Source organism: Coregonus clupeaformis, chromosome 13 (assembly GCF_020615455.1).
Source record: "Coregonus clupeaformis isolate EN_2021a chromosome 13, ASM2061545v1, whole genome shotgun sequence".
Lineage (NCBI taxonomy): Eukaryota > Metazoa > Chordata > Actinopteri > Salmoniformes > Salmonidae > Coregonus > Coregonus clupeaformis.
In genome coordinates this window covers 3,305,088-3,326,368 of record NC_059204.1, presented here as the reverse complement: position 1 = coordinate 3,326,368, position 21,281 = coordinate 3,305,088, and the positions used below count along the sequence as shown (strand labels likewise).

General features: G+C 43.6%; 1 protein-coding gene across 3 annotated transcripts in view; it reads left to right on the top strand.

The window, feature by feature from the left end:
* arhgef12b (Rho guanine nucleotide exchange factor (GEF) 12b) overlaps window positions 1-21,281 on the top strand; it is a 129,021-nt gene that overhangs the window by 92,136 nt on the left and 15,604 nt on the right. For all 3 annotated transcript variants that reach the window (XM_045224129.1, XM_045224127.1, XM_045224128.1), the window contains 14 exons: window positions 4,220-4,252; window positions 5,819-5,933; window positions 6,333-6,438; window positions 8,240-8,473; window positions 9,643-9,796; window positions 10,933-10,968; window positions 17,369-17,526; window positions 18,175-18,321; window positions 18,591-18,676; window positions 18,940-19,065; window positions 19,196-19,310; window positions 19,847-19,947; window positions 20,670-20,747; window positions 20,935-21,010. In XM_045224129.1, the coding sequence (XP_045080064.1) occupies window positions 4,220-4,252; window positions 5,819-5,933; window positions 6,333-6,438; window positions 8,240-8,473; window positions 9,643-9,796; window positions 10,933-10,968; window positions 17,369-17,526; window positions 18,175-18,321; window positions 18,591-18,676; window positions 18,940-19,065; window positions 19,196-19,310; window positions 19,847-19,947; window positions 20,670-20,747; window positions 20,935-21,010 (1,565 nt within the window). The remainder of the gene's footprint in view (window positions 1-4,219; window positions 4,253-5,818; window positions 5,934-6,332; window positions 6,439-8,239; window positions 8,474-9,642; window positions 9,797-10,932; window positions 10,969-17,368; window positions 17,527-18,174; window positions 18,322-18,590; window positions 18,677-18,939; window positions 19,066-19,195; window positions 19,311-19,846; window positions 19,948-20,669; window positions 20,748-20,934; window positions 21,011-21,281) is intronic.

Below are 21,281 nucleotides of genomic sequence, written 5' to 3'. Positions count from 1 at the left end.
TGATGTGCCCTTGAGCAAGGCACTTAACCCTAATTGCTCCTGTAAGTCGCTCTGGATAAGAGTGTCTACTAAATGACAAAAAAAAAAATCTAAAAAATGTGCTTACTACACATGGAGCCACTTTGATTGGCCGACAATAACAACAAACGTGTGAAGCCTATGTAGGCTACTACGGTATGTATTTTTATGGGGCACACATCAAATTAAATGCAAAAGTTTGTTGTTTTATTGAATTAATCATGTCTAATGTCATGGTATATCCTTGTGTGTAGCAATGTCACATACTTCATTTAATTTAGACAAATACTTTTTAATATGAATACTCTCGCAATTATTTCAATACTAACGTCTGTTCGGATATTCAAATATTTGAATAACCGTGCCCATCCCTAGGTGTCATGGCTTACTGAAATGACATGGAACGACTCTGTTGTCTCCAGTTACTGTGTGTGTGTAGAAGAAATTGTACCACATACACGTGCCATTTCTGGAAGTTATTTAAAGGTCAGTGAGTGCTTGCGTGTCTCTGCTCTCTGGGCCTCAAACACGCCAAACTGGACAGATTACAGGGATTAAGATAGATAGATACAAGTTAGATATTATCTCTCTCTAACACACAAACATGCACAGACACAGACAGACAGATATATGCAGACAGACAAACCGACAGATGACAGACACAGACAGACAGACACATACACTCGTCCTTTCAAGACCTCTGATATCATGTCACTCTCCCAAGACCGTCTCTCCTACCTGCACTCACCTGTTGTTTAGTGTTTTTGATGCCAGTGTGAAGGTTTAAGCTGTTTCGGCATGGACTGTAGCTACTAGCTACCAATGTTTTGACATTTGCATGCACATGCAGATTTTGGTCTTTTGAAATTGCCTTGTGAATATTTCGGGCCTTTTAGAGTTTTGTTTGCTAAAACAAAAAACCTAAGCATCACAGAGATCCTAAATTATTCTACACTGAACAAAAATATGAACCCAACATGTAAAGTGTTGGTCCCATGTTTCATTAGCTGAAATAAAAGATCACAAAAATGTCACAAAAAGCTTATTTATCTCAAATGTTGTGCACAAATTTGTTTACATCCCTATTAGTGAGCACTTCTCCTTTGCCCAGATAATCCATCCACCTCACAGGTATGGCATATCAAGAAGCTGATTAAACAGCATGATCATTACAGAGGTGCACCTTGTGCTGGGGACAATAAAAGGCTACTCTAAAATGTGTGGTTTTGTCACACAACACAATGCCACAGATGTCTCAAGTTTTGAGGGAGTGTGCAATTGGCATGCTGACTGCAGGAATGTCTACCAGAGCTATTGCCAGATAATGTAATATTAATTTCTCTACCATAAGCCGCCTGCAACTTCTTTTTAGAGAATTTGGCAGTACGTCCAACCAGCCTCACAACCATAGACCACGTGTATGGCGTTGTGTTGGCAAGCGGTTTGCTGATGTCAACGTTGTGAACAGAGTGCCCCATGGTGGTGGTGGGGTTATGGTATTGGCAGGCATAAGCTACGGACAATGAACACAATTGTATTTTATTGATGGCAATTTGAATGCACAGAGATACCGTGACGAGATCCTGAGGCCCATTGTCGTGCCATTCATCCACTGCCATCACCTCATGTTTCAGCATGATAATGTCGCAAGGATCTGTACACAATTTCTGGAAGCTGAACATTTCCCGGCTCTTCCATGGCCTGCATACTCACCAGACATGTTGAGCATGTTTGGGATGCTCTGGATCAAAGTGTACGACAGCGTGTTCCAATTCCCGCCAATATCCAGCAACTTCTCACAGCCATTGAAGAGGAGTGGGACAACATTTCACAGGCCACAATCAACAGCCTGATCAACTCCATGCGAAGGAGTTGTCGCGCTGCATGAGGCAAATGGTAGATACTGACTGGTTTTCTGATCCACGCCCCTACATTTCTTTAAGGTATCAACAGATGCATATCTGTATTCCCAGTCATGTGAAATCCATAAATTAGGGCCTAATTTATTTATTTCAATTGACTGATTTCCTTAAATGAACTGTAACTCAGTAAAATCTTAGACATTTTGAAAAAATAATGTGTTTATATTTTTGTTCAGTATATATGTAATTCTATGGTATGTATACTATTGTAATGTTAGTAGCTAATCTGTTTAAAAGTGCATCGATATAGAGGACTTTTTTCAAACTCAAACAGTTTTATACAGTGCATTCGGAAAGTATTCAGACCCCTTCCCTTTTTCCCCATTTTGTTATGTTACAGCCTTATTCTAAAATGGATTATATAAAAACAATTCCTCATCAACCTACACACAATACCCCATAATGACAAAGCGAAAACAGGTTTTTATAGATTTTTGCAAATGTATAAAAAATAAAAAAGAGAATTATTTACATAAGTATTCAGACCCTTTGCTATGAGATTCGAAATTGAGCTCAGGTGCATCCTGTTTCCATAGATCATCCTTGAGATGTTTCTACAACTTGATTGCAGTCCACCTGTGGTAAATTCAATTGATTGGACATGATTTGGAAAGGCACACACCTGTCTATATAAGGTCCCACAATTGAAAGTGCATGTCAGAGCGAAAACCAAGCCATGAGGTTGAAGGAATTGTCCGTAGAGCTCAGAGACAGGATTGTGTCGAGGCACAGGTCTGGGGAAGGGTGCCAAAACATTTCTGCAGCATTGAAGGTCCCCAAGAACACAGTGGCCTCGATCATTCTTAAATGGAAGAAGTTTGGAACCACCAGCTTGGCCGCCCGGCCAAACTGAGCAATCGCGGGAGAATGGCCTTGGTCAGGGAGGTGACCAAGAACCCGATGGTCACGCTGACAGAGCTCCAGGGTTCCTCTGTGGAGATGGGAGAACCTTCCAGAAGGACAACCATCTTTGCAGCATTCCACCAATCAGGCCTTTATGGTAGAGTGGCCAGACGGAAGCCACTCCTCAGTAAAAGGCACATGACAGCTCGCTTGGAGTTTGCCAGAAGGACTCTCAGACCATGAGAAACAAGATTCTCTGGTCTGATGAAACCAAGATTGAACTCTTTGGCCTGAATGCCAAGCGTCACGTCTGGAGGAAACCTGGCACCATCCCTACGGTGAAGCATGTGGATGGCAGCATCATGCTGTGGGGATGTTTTTCAGCAGCAGGGACTGGGAGACTAGTCAGGATCGAGGGAAAGATGAATGGAGCAAAGTATAGAGAGATCCTTGATGAAAACCTGCTCCAGAGCACTCCGGACCTCAGACTGGGGTGAAGGTTCAACTTCCAACAGGACAACGACCCTAAGCACACATCCAAGATAACGCAGGAGTGGCATCGGGACAAGTCTCTGAATGTCCTTGAGTGGCCCAGCCAGAGCCGGGACTTGAACCCGATCAAACATCTCTGGAGAGACCTGAAAATAGCTGTGCAGCGACGCTCCCTATCCAACCTGACAGAGCTTGAGAGGATCTGCAGAGAAGAATGGGAGAAACTCCCCAAATACAGGTGTGCCAAGCTTGTAGCGTCATACCCAAGAAGACTCGAGGCTGTAGTCGCTGCCAAAGGTGCTTCAACAAAGTACTGAGTAAAGGGTCTGAATACTTATGTAAATGCGATATTTCAGTTTTAAATGTGTAAAACATTTGCAGAAATGTCTAAAAAACGTTTTATGCTTTGTCAGTATTGGGTATTGTGTGTAGATTGATGAGGGAAAAAAATAATTTAATAAATTATAGAATAAGGCTGTAACGTAACAAAATGTGGAAAAAGTAAAGGGTTCTGAATACTTTCCGAATGCACTGTATATGTATCGGTAGCTACCAATGTGTAGCACCCACCTGGATGATGCACGGCAGCCATTTTGTGCCAGAAAGCTCTCCAGTCGCCACTCATGGGTTGTCGACTAATCTTTCTTTGATTCTTCGCATCCTCTCTCCTCGCATCCTTCTCAAAACCCATTGGAGAAGGTCAGTAGAAAGGGACCTTGGATCTTCTCCTCCAATACAGTTGAGAAGGAGGCGAGGCGATAGGATGCGAGGAATCACAGAAATACTAATTGAGATATTAGCCATGTGCTAATAGAACTGTATTACTATTACACAAGCGGACTACACATTTGTCTATTTGAAGTAGAAGTGACACTGCTTTTTGTGGAGGTGTGTGTGTGTGAGAGAGTGTCACTTAACCCTATTATGTGTTTATCTTCTTCCAGGCTGACGTCACAGCCCACAGAAGAGGAGAAGTGGTAAGGGGGGATTTTTTAAATGTTCATTTAAGTCAGTGGATGGCCGGGGGGGGGGGCTGGAACATAATTGTAATACATTGTACACTGCATATTGACCGCAACTAAGTTCAATAAGCGATTGTATTTGAAAATAACAATTATTTCATACCTTGATTACATTGATATACAATCACATGTCTCTTTTTTTATTTGTGGGAATACTTGAGAACAGATATCCTGTTTTGCTAAAACTTTGGAGGGCCCAAAAAAATAATTGCGGGCCACCTGTTGCCGACCCCTGATGTAAAGTGTATAACTAACCACATGTCAGAATATGACTAGGATAGGTCTGTTCTCATACTAGAGTTTAGAAAGTTCACTGTGGAAGTAGTGTGTTGATTGTTGAATGAACTCAAGTGAGTGTGTGTTGTCATACAGTAGTTGTGTATGAGTTGTGAAAGTCGAGGTGAATCACACACACTATCTGGGCCTGTATTCACAAAACCTGTCAGAGTAGGAGTGCTGATCTAAGATAATTTCCCCCTTTTAGAAGATTATGATTATTATTATATTGACAGGGGCGACCTGATCCTTGATCACCACCCCTACTATCAGACGCTTTGTGAATACGGTTCTGATCGGAAGTCCACGCGTATTGGAATTATGTTCTCTGATAATTGGTTTAATATCTAAACCATTTCTTTCCACTATTTTCAGTCGGATGTAGTTAGCACACAGATTATATTATAGTGTTCCATATCCCATATGGCTAACAGCAGTTCTGTTCTGACTAAGGTGTCAGTGTGCTAGGACAGATGGTGTGTGTGTGTGTGGTCTATTTGGGGAATGGCTCACGTTGTGGCTGCTTATTTCTGATACATGAATTCCATCAGCATATTGTTTCCATCCATGCTGTGAGAAAGCTGTTGGAGTGGCACAGCTTACTGAACACGAGTCCCAACTGGCACCCTATTCTCTATAGCGTTCACTACTTTTGCCCAAATTGGTGCCATTTGGGACGTAACCTGTCTGCCATTACATCATAGTGTCATCTGACTCCATCTTTTGGAGATCTGTGGTACTACACACTTTGAGTTGGGCCAGGGTGGTGTTCATTAGCACCAAATGGAAGAAAACAGATCGAAACGGGGAGGGACTACCTGGTCTTGTCCAATGTGGAAACACTTTTTTTGTTTTCAGTTGCAAAAGGTTTTCCTTTGTGCGCCCTTATTAACACAACCCTGTTCTGACAATATGAATGGTATTGAAGAATAGGGCAATTAGTAAAAACTGATCAGGTCAGGTTTTAAGAAATGTGTCCTAACCTTTTCATTAGATTTTCCCCAAATGTACTTCTAGTGATTGATAACATGTGTCCTATTAGAATTACAGTTTTCAAAGAGCCTTGTGAGACATTTATGTATCATGACTAAACCATTTTTCAAAGTATAATAATTAATTCAGTTAATCAATATGATGATTTAATGATTTAAATGATTTGATATTAAGATAAAGTGGGCTGCACTGGGCCTAAAAAATGGGTTAGTGGTAATATAAACAGTTCATTAATAGTGTATTGTGTTGCAGCACTACTATGCAGTATGTCATCCTCACCTATATGAAACACCTGGGAGTGAAAGTAAAGGAACCACGTAGCCTAGAGCCCAAACGAGTCCGCATCAACTTCCTGCCCAAGATCAAGGTACAACACACACACACACACAGTACACAACCACCTAGACGCATCAATTATGTATTTGAGCACAATACCATGGTCTTTTACAGCTTGTAGGAACTTCTAATTTGATGTAGCATAAATCATTCAGTTTCTTCACACAGTGGCACTGTTTGGGGACATGATGGCCCACTTGTTAGCAGCTTTCCAGGGTAGCATTCAGTAGGGCACAATATTGTGCAACTTCCAATAAAAAATATAGCATAAAACAAACATGCCTCTTTGACATGTAGAATAAGGAATCACAGCAGCGCTATTCATGACATGGCTATCTTCAACGTTCCACAACGCTTGCCTACTGAAAGTGACCTCGTTTTTTAAATTGTCTGACTGGGCAGTTTGTATGTGTTTTGTTCTGTGGAGCAGAAGAGCATCAAAACTGAGAAAGAGGGGGAGGAGAAGGTGAAGAAGCCTCGCTTTCCCAGCATCCTCGGCCCTCCTCGGCGGCCCAGCCGCGTGGACTCAGCTTCAAGTAAGTGTGGAAGACTACAAATGGATGTAGTACACTTAACAGTTCCCTCCTATCGTGCCAGTGTGGAACGCAAAAAACGGCAATGGTTAGTTTGAGATGTGTAACAGGCTCTGTAGTGACACATTTTTTAATATACAAAAATAACAACGCACATCCCTATTTGGCAATATCCTTACTAGCATTTACCTAATATGCATGTCCAATACATCACCAGTAGTATGCAAGTGTGGATATTTGAAGTTACACTACCGTTCAAAAGTTTGGGGTCACTTAGAAATGTCCTTGTTTTTGAAAGAAAAGCCATTTTTTTGTCCATTTAAAAGAACATGAAATTGATCAGAAATACAGTGTAGACATTGTTAATGTTGTAAATGGCTATTGTAGCTGGAAACGGCTGATTTTTAATGGAATATCTACATAGGCGTACAGAGGCCCATTATCAGCAACTATCAGTCCTGTGTTCCAATGGCACGTTGTGTTTGCTAATCCAAGTTTATCATTTTAAAAGGCTAATTGATCATTAGAAAACCCTTTTGCAATTATGTTAGCACAGCTGAAAACTGTTGTGCTGATTAAAGAAGCATTAAAACTGGCCTTCTTGAGACTAGTTGAGTATCTGGAGCATCAGCAATTGTGGGTTCGATTACAGGCTCAAAATGGCCAGAAACAAATAACTTTCTTCTGAAACTCGTCAGTCTATTCTTGTTCTGAGAAATGAATGCTATTCTATGCGAGAAATTGCCAAGAAACTGAAGATCTCGTACAACGCTGTGTACTACTCCCTTCACAGAACAGCGCAAACTGGCTCTAACCAGAATAGAAAGAGGAGTGGGAGGCCCCGATGCACAACTGAGCAAGAGGACAAATACATTAGTGTCTAGTTTGAGAAACAGGCGCCTCACAGGTCCTCAACTGGCAGCTTCATTAAATAGTACCCGCAAAACACCAGTCTCAACGTCAACAGTGAAGAGGTGACTCCGGGATGCTGACCTTCTAGGCAGAGTTGCAAAGAAAAAGCCATATCTCAGACTGGCCAATAAAAATAGCCATTTACAACATTAACAATGTCTACACTGTATTTCTGATAAATGTCATGTTATTTTAATGGACAAAAAAATTGCTTTTCTTTCGAAAACAAGGACATTTTTAAGTGACCCCAAACATTTGAACGGTAGTGTAGTTCAGGGGCATGTTTAGCCCTGAGGACAGAAGCTTGTGGTGTTGTGTTAAGGCTCGGACACATTACATCTTACATCCAGCGCTGTAAGGAGATTGTGGACTTCCGCAGCAGGAAGTGCCTGTCTGGAGTTGTGTGGGCCAGCTCCCCATTATGCTGTGCTGCTCCCGCCATAGATCTACACATATTAGACTTGCACACACACTCATTTACATGTTCAAAGAGCCTTGGTAGACATTTATGTATCATGACTAAAACATCTTTACAAGTATAATAAGTATTGCAGTTAATCAGTGTGATGATTTACATTTTTAAATTATTTCATGTTGAGATCAATACGTCTGTACTTCAATACTGTTCATTTTAATTTGATCAGATGTCCATTTAGAAATGGTGAAGATATGGACCCTTTTGTCGTAACATTGCTACTTTGCCATTCTCAACCAATTGACCAATCTAGTAGATCTAGTTGATCTATATCTGTATTGTATCAGCCAAGCCACTCACTGTGGTTCATCTCAAGCCCCTTCCTCTTGATAGCTCCTCCTCCTTCTTTCTCCCTGAGCTCTGGGTTTGGAGACCTACTGACTAGTTTTGCTTAAATCTGTGTGTCTGTGTGTGTAGTCAGTAAGGCCATGGAGATGAACAAGCAGCGGGGACCCCAGAAGCAGCTCTCCCAGCCCGCCCTCAGCGTCTCCGAGCACCCAGAATTCTCAGCGGGCGGCATCCGCGCCCGCAGCCAATTCAGCGATCCAGGCTCTGACGCGGTCGCCCACCCCTTGGCCTTCATGGCCTCCCCCCCCTACAGTGCCCCAGCCAGCCAGGGCTCCGACCCAACGGGACGCGACTCCGACTCGGGTAAGGACCCCTTGTCTCTCCGCCACCCCCATGCCTTTCCTCCATTCTCTTTCTTTCTATCTGTCTTTTCCTCTTCACTTCTCTCAAATAATGATAGAAGGTAAATAATTGTGTCATACATAATAGCGCTTTAGTGCTTTTCCAAGTGCTCAAATAGCTATATATATGACTCACCTCATCTTGTATAACCAATTCTCTCTTCTCTCTCTCTTTCCCTCTCTCGCTCTCGATCGCTCTCCCTCTCTCTTTCTGTCTTCATGTCTTCCCTCCAAGCTGGCTTCCTCGCTTTCTTTCCTCCTCACCACCCCACCTTCTCTCTCCCACGTTGTCTGTTTGCTTTTGTTCTGTCATCCACTTCCCTCCACTCCGACATGTTTTCTCCTTGGCCTTTTGTTGTCAGGACTCTGTTACACTGGCTTAGCTTGGCTTACAGTGGCCTAGCCTTCTGGAAAATAATTGCTTTCTTTGGCTTTTTCTTGTTTATTCCTAATTGGGGGGCGGCCTTATTTTCAGAACGTCGTCTGGTCTTTGTCTGCATATGATCTGTCTAAATGACCCATCTTTATTTTCTTTTGAATCATCTGCTGTATGTAGTACGGATATTATTTTTGCACTGCTTTTAGACTATAGCGGATCTCTATTCTTGAGCTTGTTCCACCACACGATAAGTCAACTGTTGACTAAAGCACTTCTCTTCGATGGAGATCTTTTTTGACCTTCCGAATGAAGAAACTTACGTGAGCCTTCGCCATATTGCTTAGGACCATATTGCCTCCTGTTGGACTTAAGTGAAGTAGAATATACCTTTATTAATTCACATGGAGAGGGACATTCTCCCTGCAAAAATGTAATTGAACTTCATGAATCCACCTGGAGAAGGACATTGGCCTTGGTAGAATTGAATGGAACTTTATTAATCCACCTGGAGAGGGACATTGGCCCATTAACCTTGGATTTTTGTTCTTATGTGTGAGCCTCCATCTGGGGCCATATGTATCAAGTGTCTCAGAGTAGGAGTGCTGATTTAGGATCAGTCTTGCCTTTTAGATCACAATGAAAATAATATGACATTGTCCATGTGGGGATATCGTAGATCAGCACTCCTACTCTGAGATGCTTTTTACTTACAGCCCCTGACCTCTCCTCCTATTTTGTTCTCTTCTCTCCAGGACTCAGTCCCTCCTCTGCCCTGCTCAGACTGAGCTCCGACGGGCTCCACTCGGGCGACACCCAGGACGGGATGGTCCACCTAACCGGCACCCACTTTGACTTCAGCCCCTGCACTCTGGACCAATTACAGGAGGAGGAGCGTGAAAGTGACAGGTGAGGGCGGACACAAGGTCATGGTGTCAGGGGTTGGATTCGAACCCATGCCGACTCTGCGGTGTTAACACTTTTGATAGTGTCCCTCTTGTTATAGCAATCTTCAGTGGAATACACACAGCTAGGTGTTGATTAGACTTTGGTAAATATACAACTTAAATATGAAGCAGGTCTATAGACATGGGGGTGTGGAATCATGTCCAGTGGACCTTACTAGACTGTTGACCTAAGTCAGGCTGTGACCATTGTCGTTCTAAATTCAGGTTAACGGGGCCATTGAGGACAATTTACTTAATGAACCTATTTTACGTTGAAGTGCTACATTTTAAAACTAAACTATAAGGTAAGAGAGAACATTAATCGATGTACATTGAGTGTACAAAACATTAGGAACACCTTCATAGAAATACAGAGGGCAGGTCTGCTGGAATCAAATGTGATGGTTTCAGCAATACATAGTGGATCTTCTAATCTGCTCAAGGGTTGAGATACTCTGATATATACCATCCTTTCACCTCATGGCTTATCTAATCCGAGTCAGGACTGTTCTCTGGGTCAACACAAATCTACACTAAATCTGCATTCCAAATGGCACCCGATTCCCTTTGGGCTCTAGTCAAAAGTAGTGCACTAAATAGGGAATAGGGTGCCATTTGGGATGCAGCCTAAATCTTATGCTGAGCGAGATTGCATGATCACTGAAATATTGTTCCAAAGAGGGAGCAAGCTTTCCCGGGAAAAACCTTCCAAGGCAGAAGGTTTTGCTGCTGTGTTGGTCCACTGCCAAGCTCATCCGTTCTCATCCGACACAACCAGTCGACCGCAAAGTCTGCAGTCTCACAGTCATACTGTTGGGATACACAGCCCATACCCAGTGGTCATGCTCAAGGCCTCGGAGCCGTATCTGTTCTGGTGCTGCTGCTACAGCACTCTGCTGCTGAATCCCTTTCTTGGTCTCTCCGATCATTCATGACCTCATTGAAAAAAAGGTCCTCTTATGGTGTATTACTTGGAGACGGGGAGTTCTCCAACCTATGCCTTAGGACCTCTGTTCAGATAGATGTGGAGGATTGAGAGGAGGGATTTGGTGAACGGCAGAAAGTGTGTTGACGGGGACTGTGATCTTCTATCTCCAGGGCCCAAGAGGGAGGCACGCCCAAACCAGCCCGGAGGTGAGTCTTTCTCTACTCTTATTCTTTTTTTTGTCTATTTCATTTGATGTTGTTACAGTCCTGGGTTCAAATACTATTTGAAATGTAGCCGGCCTGGAGTGCCATATGGTCATTTTAGCCAGGCAAGCTCAATCAAGTACGGATAAAGAATTTGAAATTATTTCAAATAGTATTTGAACCCAGGTCTGGTTGTTTTTTGTCTCTGTAGTCATATGAATGGCATGAATGATAACTGATTTTCCCCAGTTGTTCTGTAGCACCAGCTATTCAAAGGGTTTGTGTTGCCCACATAATTGAATCAACTGAATCAATGGTGATTGATTAAACATGATTAACATGATTAAACTTTAACTTAACTTTGGCAAAACCTTTGAATAGAATTGATTGAGTTACTGGTCAACCTCTCTCTACCCATTATTAAAGGCTTGACATCTGCACTTAGTAACTCGGTAACTTTCCCAATTAATCACACATTGATCTCAATTGTAGAGTTGCGCTTTAGTGTTGTTTAAGAGGGCCCAGGGCCGTGTTCATTACGCACCATGTCTCCCTTGTAAAATAAGTATTCTGATCTCAATTGGACTTCCGTCTCGCTTCCGCATTGTCTCCGTACTGCTGTGCTGTTTGTTGCTACTTGGCTACCTGCCAAACTATTCACGTTTTACTTTTAATAAACGTTTAATCAATCTTTGTGTTCAACAAATTTACCAACTTTTTAGTTTTGTCCTCACTCATCTTTTTTCGTTAAAACTTTTTCACCCCGGACGTTTATCCCGAGACAGAAGAGTCATTTTCCTGTGCGTTTTAGCTGCCAACTTTACGTTATTTTCCTTTTTTCCATCGCAACTTTTTTCCCTTATTCAACTTTTTTCACTCCGGACGCTTTATCTGGACATGGTTCATCAACATCTTCAACAGCCGAAGCTAAGTAGTAACATTAACATGATGTCTTCTAATTGCAGTCGCTGTACTCATAATATACAGGAGAACGATCGCCTTACGGCGAAAATAGCTGTGCTACAAGCCCAGCTTCAGACGCAATCGTTAGGCAAGGGTAATCTCAGTGTAGGAAAGGAAGAAACAGCGTCTGTGCCACCAGTAAGTACAGACAGTAACGTTAGTATAAATCCCCCGCACAGTCCCCGCAGCCGGACAACTTTCTCATGGCTTCTGGAGGGAAATACTGTTGGAATGCTCAACCGGTGTCGCTCATTCAGCCGACAGAAACCTTCAACCGGTTTTCCCCATTATGTAGCGAGTCGGAGTCTGAGTCTGAGTCTTCTCTAGTCTCTACTCCTCCCGTTACGGGGTCTGAGACGCCGAAGGCTCCCACCATTAGCTCTGACAAATTGAAAACCCTAGTCATTGGCGACTCCATTACCCGCAGTATTAGACTTAAAACGAATCACCCAGCGATCATACACTGTTTACCAGGGGGCAGGGCTACCGACGTTAAGGCTAATCTAAAGATGGTGCTGGCTAAAGCTAAAACTGGCGAGTGTAGAGAGTATAGAGATATTGTTATCCACGTCGGCACCAACGATGTTAGGATGAAACAGTCAGAGGTCACCAAGTGCAACATAGCTTCAGCTTGTAAATCAGCTAGAAAGATGTGTCGGCATCGAGTAATTGTCTCTGGCCCCCTCCCAGTTAGGGGAAGTGACGAGCTCTACAGCAGAGTCTCAGCACTTAATCGCTGGTTGAAAACTGTTTTCTGCCCCTCCCAAAAGATAACATTTGTGGATAATTGGCCCTCTTTCTGGGACTCACCCACAAACAGGACCAAGCCTGACCTGCTGAGGAGTGACGGACTCCATCCTAGCTGGAGGGGTGCTCTCCTCTTATCTACCAACATAGATAGGGCTCTAACTCCTCTAGCCCCACAGTGAAATAGGGTGCAGGCCAGGCAGCAGGCTGTTAGCCAACCTGCCAGCTTAGTGGAGTCTGCCAATAGCACAGTCAGTGTAGTCAGCTCAGCCATACCCATTGAGACTGTGTCTGTGCCTCGACCTAGGTTGGGCAAAACTAAACATGGCGGTGTTCACCCTAGCAATCTTATTAGGATAAAGACCTCCTCCATTCCTGCCATTATTGAAAGAGATCGTGATACCTCACATCTCAAAAATAGGGTTACTTAATGTTAGATCCCTCACTTCAAAGGCAGTCATAGTCAATGAACTAATCACTGATCATAATCTCGATGTGATTGGCCTGACTGAAACATGGCTTAAGCCTGATGAATTTGCTGTGTTAAATGAGGCCTCACCTCCTGGTTACACTAGTGACCATATTCCCCGTGCATCCCGCAAAGGCGGAGGTGTTGCTAACATTTACGATAGCAAATTTCAATTTACAAAAAAAATGGCGTTTTCATCTTTTGAGCTTCTAGTCATGAAATCTATGCAGCCTACTCAATCACTTTTTATAGCTACTGTTTACAGGCCTCCTGGGCCATATACAGCGTTCCTCTCTGAGTTTCCTGAATTCCTATCAGACCTTGTAGTCATAGCAGATCATATTCTAATTTTTGGTGATTTTAATATTCACATGGAGAAGTCCACAGACCCACTCCAAAAGTCTTTCGGAGCCATTATCGACTCAGTGGGTTTTGTCCAACATGTCTCTGGACCTACTCACTGCCACAGTCATACTCTGGACCTAGTTTTGTCCCATGGAATAAATGTTGTAGATCTTAATGTTTTTCCACAAAATCCTGGACTATCGGACCACCATTTTATTACATTTGCAATCGCAACAAATAATCTGCTCAGACCCCAACCAAGGAGCATCAAAAGTCGTGCTATAAATTCTCAAACAACACAAAAATTCATTGATGCCCTTCCAGACTCCTTCTGCCTACCCAAGGACGTCAGAGGACAAAAATCAGTTAACCACTTAACTGAGGAACTCAATTTAACCTTGCGCAATACCCTAGATGCAGTTGCACCCCTAAAAACGAAAAACATTTGTCATAAGAAACTAGCTCCCTGGTATACAGAAAATACCCGAGCTTTGAAGCAAGCTTCCAGGAAATTGGAACGAAATGGCGCCACACCAAACTGGAAGTCTTCCGACTAGCTTGGAAAGACAGTACCGTGCAGTACCGAAGAGCCCTCACTGCTGCTCGATCATCCTACTTTTCCAACTTAATTGAGGAAAATAAGAACAATCCAAAATTTCTTTTTGATACTGTTGCAAAGCTAACTAAAAAGCAGCATTCCCCAAGAGAGGATGGCTTTCACTTCAGCAGTGATAAATTCATGAACTTCTTTGAGGAAAAGATCATGACCATTAGAAAGCAAATTACGGACTCCTCTTTGAATCTGCGTATTCCTCCAGGGCTTAGCTGTCCTGGATCTGCACAGACTCTGCGAGGGCCTGGGATCGGGAGAGACACTTAAGTGTTTTAGTACTATATCTCTTGACACAATGATGAAAATAATCATGGCCTCTAAACCTTCAAGCTGCATACTGGATCCTATTCCTACTAAACTGCTGAAGGAGCTGCTTCCTGTGCTTGGCCCTCCTATGTTGAACATAATAAACAGCTCTCTATCCACCGGATGTGTACCAAACTCACTAAAAGTGGCAGTGATAAAGCCTCTCTTGAAAAAGCCAAACCTTGACCCGGAAAATATAAAAAACTATCGGCCTATATCGAATCTTCCATTCCTCTCAAACATTTTAGAAAAAGCTGTTGCGCAGCAACTCACTGCCTTTCTGAAGACAAACAATGTATACGAAATGCTTCAGTCTGGTTTTAGACCCCATCATAGCACTGAGACTGCACTTGTGAAGGTGGTAAATGACCTTTTAATGGCGTCAGACCGAGGCTCTGCATCTGTCCTCGTGCTACTAGACCTTAGTGCTGCCTTTGACACCATCGATCACCACATTCTTTTGGAGAGACTGGAAACCCAAATTGGTCTACACGGACAAGTTCTGGCCTGGTTTAGATCCTACCTGTCGGAAAGATATCAGTTTGTCTCTGTGAATGGTCTGTCCTCCGACAAATCAACTGTACATTTCGGTGTTCCTCAAGGTTCCGTTTTAGGACCACTATTGTTTTCACTATATATTTTACCTCTTGGGGATGTTATTCGAAAACATAATGTTAACTTTCACTGCTATGCGGATGACACACAGCTGTACATTTCAATGAAACATGGTGAAGCCCCAAAAATTGCCCTCGCTAGAAGCCTGTGTTTCAGACATAAGGAAGTGGATGGCTGAAAACTTTTTACTTTTAAACTCGGACAAAACAGAGATGCTTGTTCTAGGTCCCAAGAAACAAAGAGATCTTCTGTTAAATCTGACAATTCATCTAGATGGTTGTAAAGTCGTCTCAAATAAAACTGTGAAGGACCTCGGTGTTACTCTTGACCCTGATCTCTCTTTTGACGAACATATCAAGACTGTTTCAAGGACAGCTTTTTTCCATCTACGTAACATTGCAAAAATCAGAAATTTTCTGTCCAAAAATGATGCAGAAAAATTAATCCATGCATTTGTTACTTCTAGGTTAGACTACTGCAATGCTCTATTTTCCGGCTACCCGGATAAAGCACTAAATAAACTTCAGTTAGTGCTAAATACGGCTGCTAGAATCCTGACTAGAACCAAGAAATTTGATCATATTACTCCAGTGCTAGCTTCCCTACACTGGCTTCCTGTTAAGGCAAGGGCTGATTTCAAGGTTTTACTGTTAACCTATAAAGCGTTACATGGGCTTGCTCCTACCTATCTTTCCGAGTTGGTCCTGCCGTACATACCAATACGTACGCTACGGTCACAAGACGCAGGCCTCCTAATTGTCCCTAGAATTTCTAAGCAAACAGCGGGAGGCAGGGCTTTCTCCTATAGATCTCCATTTTTATGGAACAGTCTGCCTACCCATGTGAGAGACGCAGACTCGGTCTCAACCTTTAAGTCTTTACTGAAGACTTATCTCTTCAGTAGGTCATATGATTGAGTGTAGTCTGGCCCAGGAGTGTGAAGGTGAACGGAAAGGCTGGAGCAACGAACAGCCCTTGCTGTCTCTGCCGGGCCGGTTCCCCTCTCCACTGGGGTTCTCTGCCTCTAACCCTGTTGCAGGGGCTGAGTCACTGGCTTGCTGGTGCTCTTTCATGCCGTCCCTGGGAGGGGTGCGTCACTTGAGTGGGTTGAGTTACTGACGTGATCTTCCTGTCTGGGTTGGCGCCCCCTTGGTTTGTGCTGTGGTGGAGACCTCTGTGGGCTATACTCGGCCTTGTCTCAGGATTGTAAGTTGGTGGTTGGGGATATCCCTCTAGTGGTGCGGGGGCTGTGCTTTGGCGGAGTGGGTGGGGTTATATCCTTCCTGTTTGGCCCTGTCCGGGGTTTCTTCGGATGGGGCCACAGTGTCTCCGGACCGCTCCTGTCTCAGCCTCCAGTATTTATGCTGCAGTAGTTTATGTGTCGGGGGGCTGGGGTTAGTTGGTTATACCTGGAGTACTTCTCCTGTCTTATCCAGTGTCCTGTGTGAATTTAAGTATGCTCTCTCTAATTCTCTCGTTCTCTCTTTCTCTCTGAGAACCTGAGCCCTAGGACCATACGTCAGGACTACCGGGCATGATGACACCTTGCTGTCCCCAGTCCGCCTGGCCTTGCTGCTATTCCAGTTTCAACTGTTCTGCCTGCGGCTACGAAACCCCTACCTGTCCCAGACCTGCTGTTTTCAACTCTTTAATGATCGGCTATGAAAAGCCAACTGAGAGACCTGAGCCCTAGGACCATACGTCGGGACTACCGGCCGTGGTGACTCCTTGCTGTCCCCAGTCCGCCTGGCCTTGCTGCTATTCCAGTTTCAACTGTTCTGCCTGCGGTTATGGAACCCCTACCTGTCCCAGACCTGCTGTTTTCAACTCTTAATGATCGGCTATGAAAAGCCAACTGAGATTTATTCCTGATTATTATTTGACCATGCTTGTCACTTATGAACATTTTTGAACATCTTGGCATGGTTCTGTTATAATCTCCACCCGGCACAGCCAGAAGAGGACTGGCCACCCCTCATAGCCTGGTTCCTCTCTAGGTTTCTTCCTAGGCTTTCGCCTTTCTAGGGAGTTTTTCCTAGCCACCGTGCTTCTACACCTGCATTACTAGCTGTTTGGGGTTTTAGGCTGGGTTTCTGTACAGCACTTCGAGATATTAGCTGATGTAAGAAGGGCTATATAAAATAAAATTGATTGACTTCCTGGATAAATAAAAGTTAAATTAAACCAAACAGAAGTAAACGGTCTGAAACAGGGATGGACTACCTTAACATTTGTCCAGTATGAAACGCTCGTTTTCATTTTCCATTGCAAAACATTTAGCCACTGCATGCCCTAATGAACACAATCCAGGTGTCATCATCAAAGACTTGTTATTTTCATGTCAGGATGGACGGGTTAGGCTGTGGAGATGTGCCGAGTGAGGACGACCAGGGGAACGAGATCGAGTGCGAGCAGGACCCTCCCAACTGGCAGGCACTGGTCAGCCGAGAGGTCCTGGCGGGCCTGACGCCACAGGAGATCAAAAGACAGGAAGTCATCAACGGTGAGGCCGGTGGCCATTTTGGCTCCACATACTGTACAGCTGCCTGGGGATCAATCATACAGATAGATAGTTGTTGAATATTCATAGTAGTTTCATGCTATCAGTCTGCTAAAGATAGATATTTGTTGAATATTCAAAGTAGTTTCATGCTAGCTGTTTAGCTTTTGAGACATGATTTGTTATTGAGATGGCAAGTATGTATTAGAGTTTGTCCTTTGGTTCCACCTCATTGTCTTACATCAGATAGTGTGACGGACGTCTGCGGTTTCGTTAGAAAGGCACCATCTGTCGAAAGACAATGGGTTCCACCTGACTTATGACTGTCTGACCATAGAGATATCACTAGTGCAGCGTTTTCCAAGTTCGGTCCTCGGGACCCCAAGGGGTGCACGTTTTGATTTTTGCCCTAACACTACACAGCTGATTCAAAGTATCAAAGCTTGATGATTAGTTGGTTATTTGAATGAGCTGTGTAGTGCTAGGGCAAAAACAAAAACGGCCACCCCTTGGGGTCCCGAGGACCGAGTTTGGGAAACCCTGCACTAGTGGCTGATGTCATAGACCTGCATAGCTTTAGAATGGGCGGACAATGGCAGCCATCTTGTTCTGTTTAATTATATGGGTCTGACTGTGTGCGTGTCTCCACAGAGCTCTTCTACACAGAGCGAGCCCACCTGAGGATGTTGAAGGTGCTGGATAATGTGTTCTACCAGAAACTAAGCCGAGACGGCATCCTGCCTCCTGGAGACATTAAACACATCTTCAGTAACCTAGAGGAGATTGTCCAGCTACACGGTACGCTGTGTGTGTGTCTCTGTGTGTGTCTGTGTTTGTGCAATGCTAGCTATACTCACCACAGGGCTTCCTCTTCAAAGCTACATTCAAACTCCTCTCTCAGGGATAATGCTAATTTACACTTAAATATAATTTTCACTTCCTAAATCATTGGAATTTACCTCTTCTCAAAGAAATGTCATCTTTTCCCTGACTTTCTATGTTGAGCAGATCACATCCTTGCTATCTCATATTATTGAATCACTGGTCTTTTCTCTTCCTCCCTACAGTGTGGATAACGGAACAGATGACTGTCATTCGGAAGAAGAACGAGACGTCAGTGATAGACCTGATAGGAGACGATCTACTAGCTTGGGTAAGAGAAGACTCAGCATGCGTCCTAAATGGCACCCCATTCCCTTTATAGTGCACTACTTTTTACCAGAGCCCTATGGGCCATTTGGGACATATTTTCAGTCACTGCAGGAGAGGGGGAGTATTACATCCAAAAGCCATTGCTAACATTGCTGTGTGTGTCTGTGTCCTTTTCTGTGTCCATGTCCCCCCATGTGTATGTGTGCCCGCATGCATGTTACCATGTCCCTCTGTGCGTGTCTGTCCGTGTGTGTATATGTGTAGTTCAGCGATGACGAGGAGGAGAAGATCAAGCGGGCGGTGGGCACCTTCTGCAGCAACCAGCCCTTCGCCCTGGAACTCATCAAGACCCGGCAGAAGAAAGACCAGCGCTTCACCTCCTTTATGCAGGTACGACACAGTATACTATATTCTACTGTTCATGTGTTGCATGTTGTGATTGTGATGTCATCAGATTGACCATTTGCTCTGGAGTGAGTGACTGTAGTATTGACTCAGGTGTGTCTCTCTCGTCCTATAGGAGGCTGAGAGCAACCGTCTCTGTCGCAGACTGCAGCTGAAGGATATAATTCCAGTGGAGATGCAGAGGCTGACCAAGTATCCACTACTGCTGGAGAGCATTGCCAAGTACACAGGTACAGTAGACGACACCACTATAAAAACACACTGTCTGTCCACACAACTAATAAAGGTTGAGACATGGGCCTGAAAATAGTTTGGAATACATTTCATCACCCTTCTTCTGTGTCCATCTGTTGGAAGATAGGTATTGAATTTCTTTGTAATGGTTGATCAAAGAGGGATGTATTTCCAAGCTGAATGATCTTTTAATGTTTAGTAAAATGACTGAACTAAAGGAAAGTACAGCCTTTTTCAATGGTAGTACTGCAGATTTAGCTACTCAAACCTTTACAACCAGAGATTGTAAAATCTGTCAAAAATTGCATGAAGATTAGGCTATAAATAATCTTGGTTTACCCAGAACTAAAATCCTGTGTAATTCGGTCAGATATGTTTATGTAGTCTCTCCATGAGAGATTAGGCTGTAAATGAATCCGTCATCATCATCATCATCCCTTCACATTCTCGTGCACGTGGGTTTTTGTAGTGCACTTATTTGGTCCACTCCATAAAACTGATATAATCTGTTTGTGTGTTTTTTGCCTGACAGAGGATACAGAGGAGAGGGACAAGGTAAAGAGGGCCGGGGAGTGCTGCAGGGAGATCCTTAACTATGTCAACCAGACAGTGAAAGAGGCAGAGAACAAACAGGTAACTGACTAAGAAGAGCAGAACCAGTGGGACTAGACACATGGTCAACATTTGTGAACACATGCACACAGCTAGCTACACCAACAGTTGTCATAGTGCAGCCATGTTTCCATTGAAAACTGTGTGACACTTGCATGCTAAATTAAGCGAAGCCAGTTCAGACGGCACCAATGGGATTCAAATACTTCCTACCTTAATATGGAGGTCTATTTAAGTTGACCAGTTCCTCTGCTAAGCTATGCGATTGGCTTTTCGTTGCTGCTTTTATTGCTGCTGCTGTAACTATTGCTGCCACCTGCTATGCGTTGTCTGTTTTCTGCTAGCCTACCACCACCCCAGCCTCTACCTGTTTGGTTCTGCTTTTTTCCCCATCAGGGGGACTGATATATCTCGCTCACTGCCTGTATTGTAATGGTAATAATGGGCACATGGCTCTGGCAGTGAACTCCCCTGAAGGAGCAGAGCCTAACACCAAGACCAAATGTTTTGTCATCTATTTTTGTTTCTAAATGGTTAAAGGAATACGTGGCTTTCCTGTCTGAACTCTATTAATGCAAAATGTTGTAAACAGTGCAACTCTCATGCCTGCCACCTTTCTACCAGAATATATCAGCTAAGGGACTGAATAGCATAGAGATCCTATTAAATGAGTGTTCTAACTCTATACTGAATAGGTTTCTTCTAGCCAGTGCTGGTAAGTGTGTGTGCTCCTCTCCCTACAGAGGTTAGAGGACTACCAGAGACGCCTGGACCTCTCCTCACTCAAACAGAGTGAGAACCCAATGATCTCAGAGTTCAAGGTGAGACTCAACTCCTCTACTTGTGTCTCCATTTATTTACATGCATTTACCTTTAACCAGGTAAGTTAATTGGACATATTCTCATTGACATGAACCCTGGCTTAAAGCTGTAGAAAGGTGACTGTTCTGACGTGTGTGCGTGTGCATCTGCATGTGTATGTGCGTGCATGCGCGCATGTGTCTGTAGAGCCTGGACCTGACCAAGAGGAAGATGGTGCACGAGGGACCTCTCTCCTGGAAGGTCAACAAAGACAAGACCATCGGTAGGTACCCATAATTCAACAGAATGTGTTAGCGGTGTAGAAATGTTGATCAATTGTACCTTTAGGACAATTGCTAGTTCCATTTTCAGCTTAGCCCTTTGGTACACTAGAGTTGTCCTCATCCAATGCTGAAAAGCTAAGTAGGCTACAACATACAATAGAAGACTGAGAAGAAGACCCAGGGTTCACATGCTAGTTTTAGCCCACATGAGGACTAGCTTGTCCTCTTGAGTGCAAGTGCTTTTCTGTGTATTGTAAACCATCTTCTCTC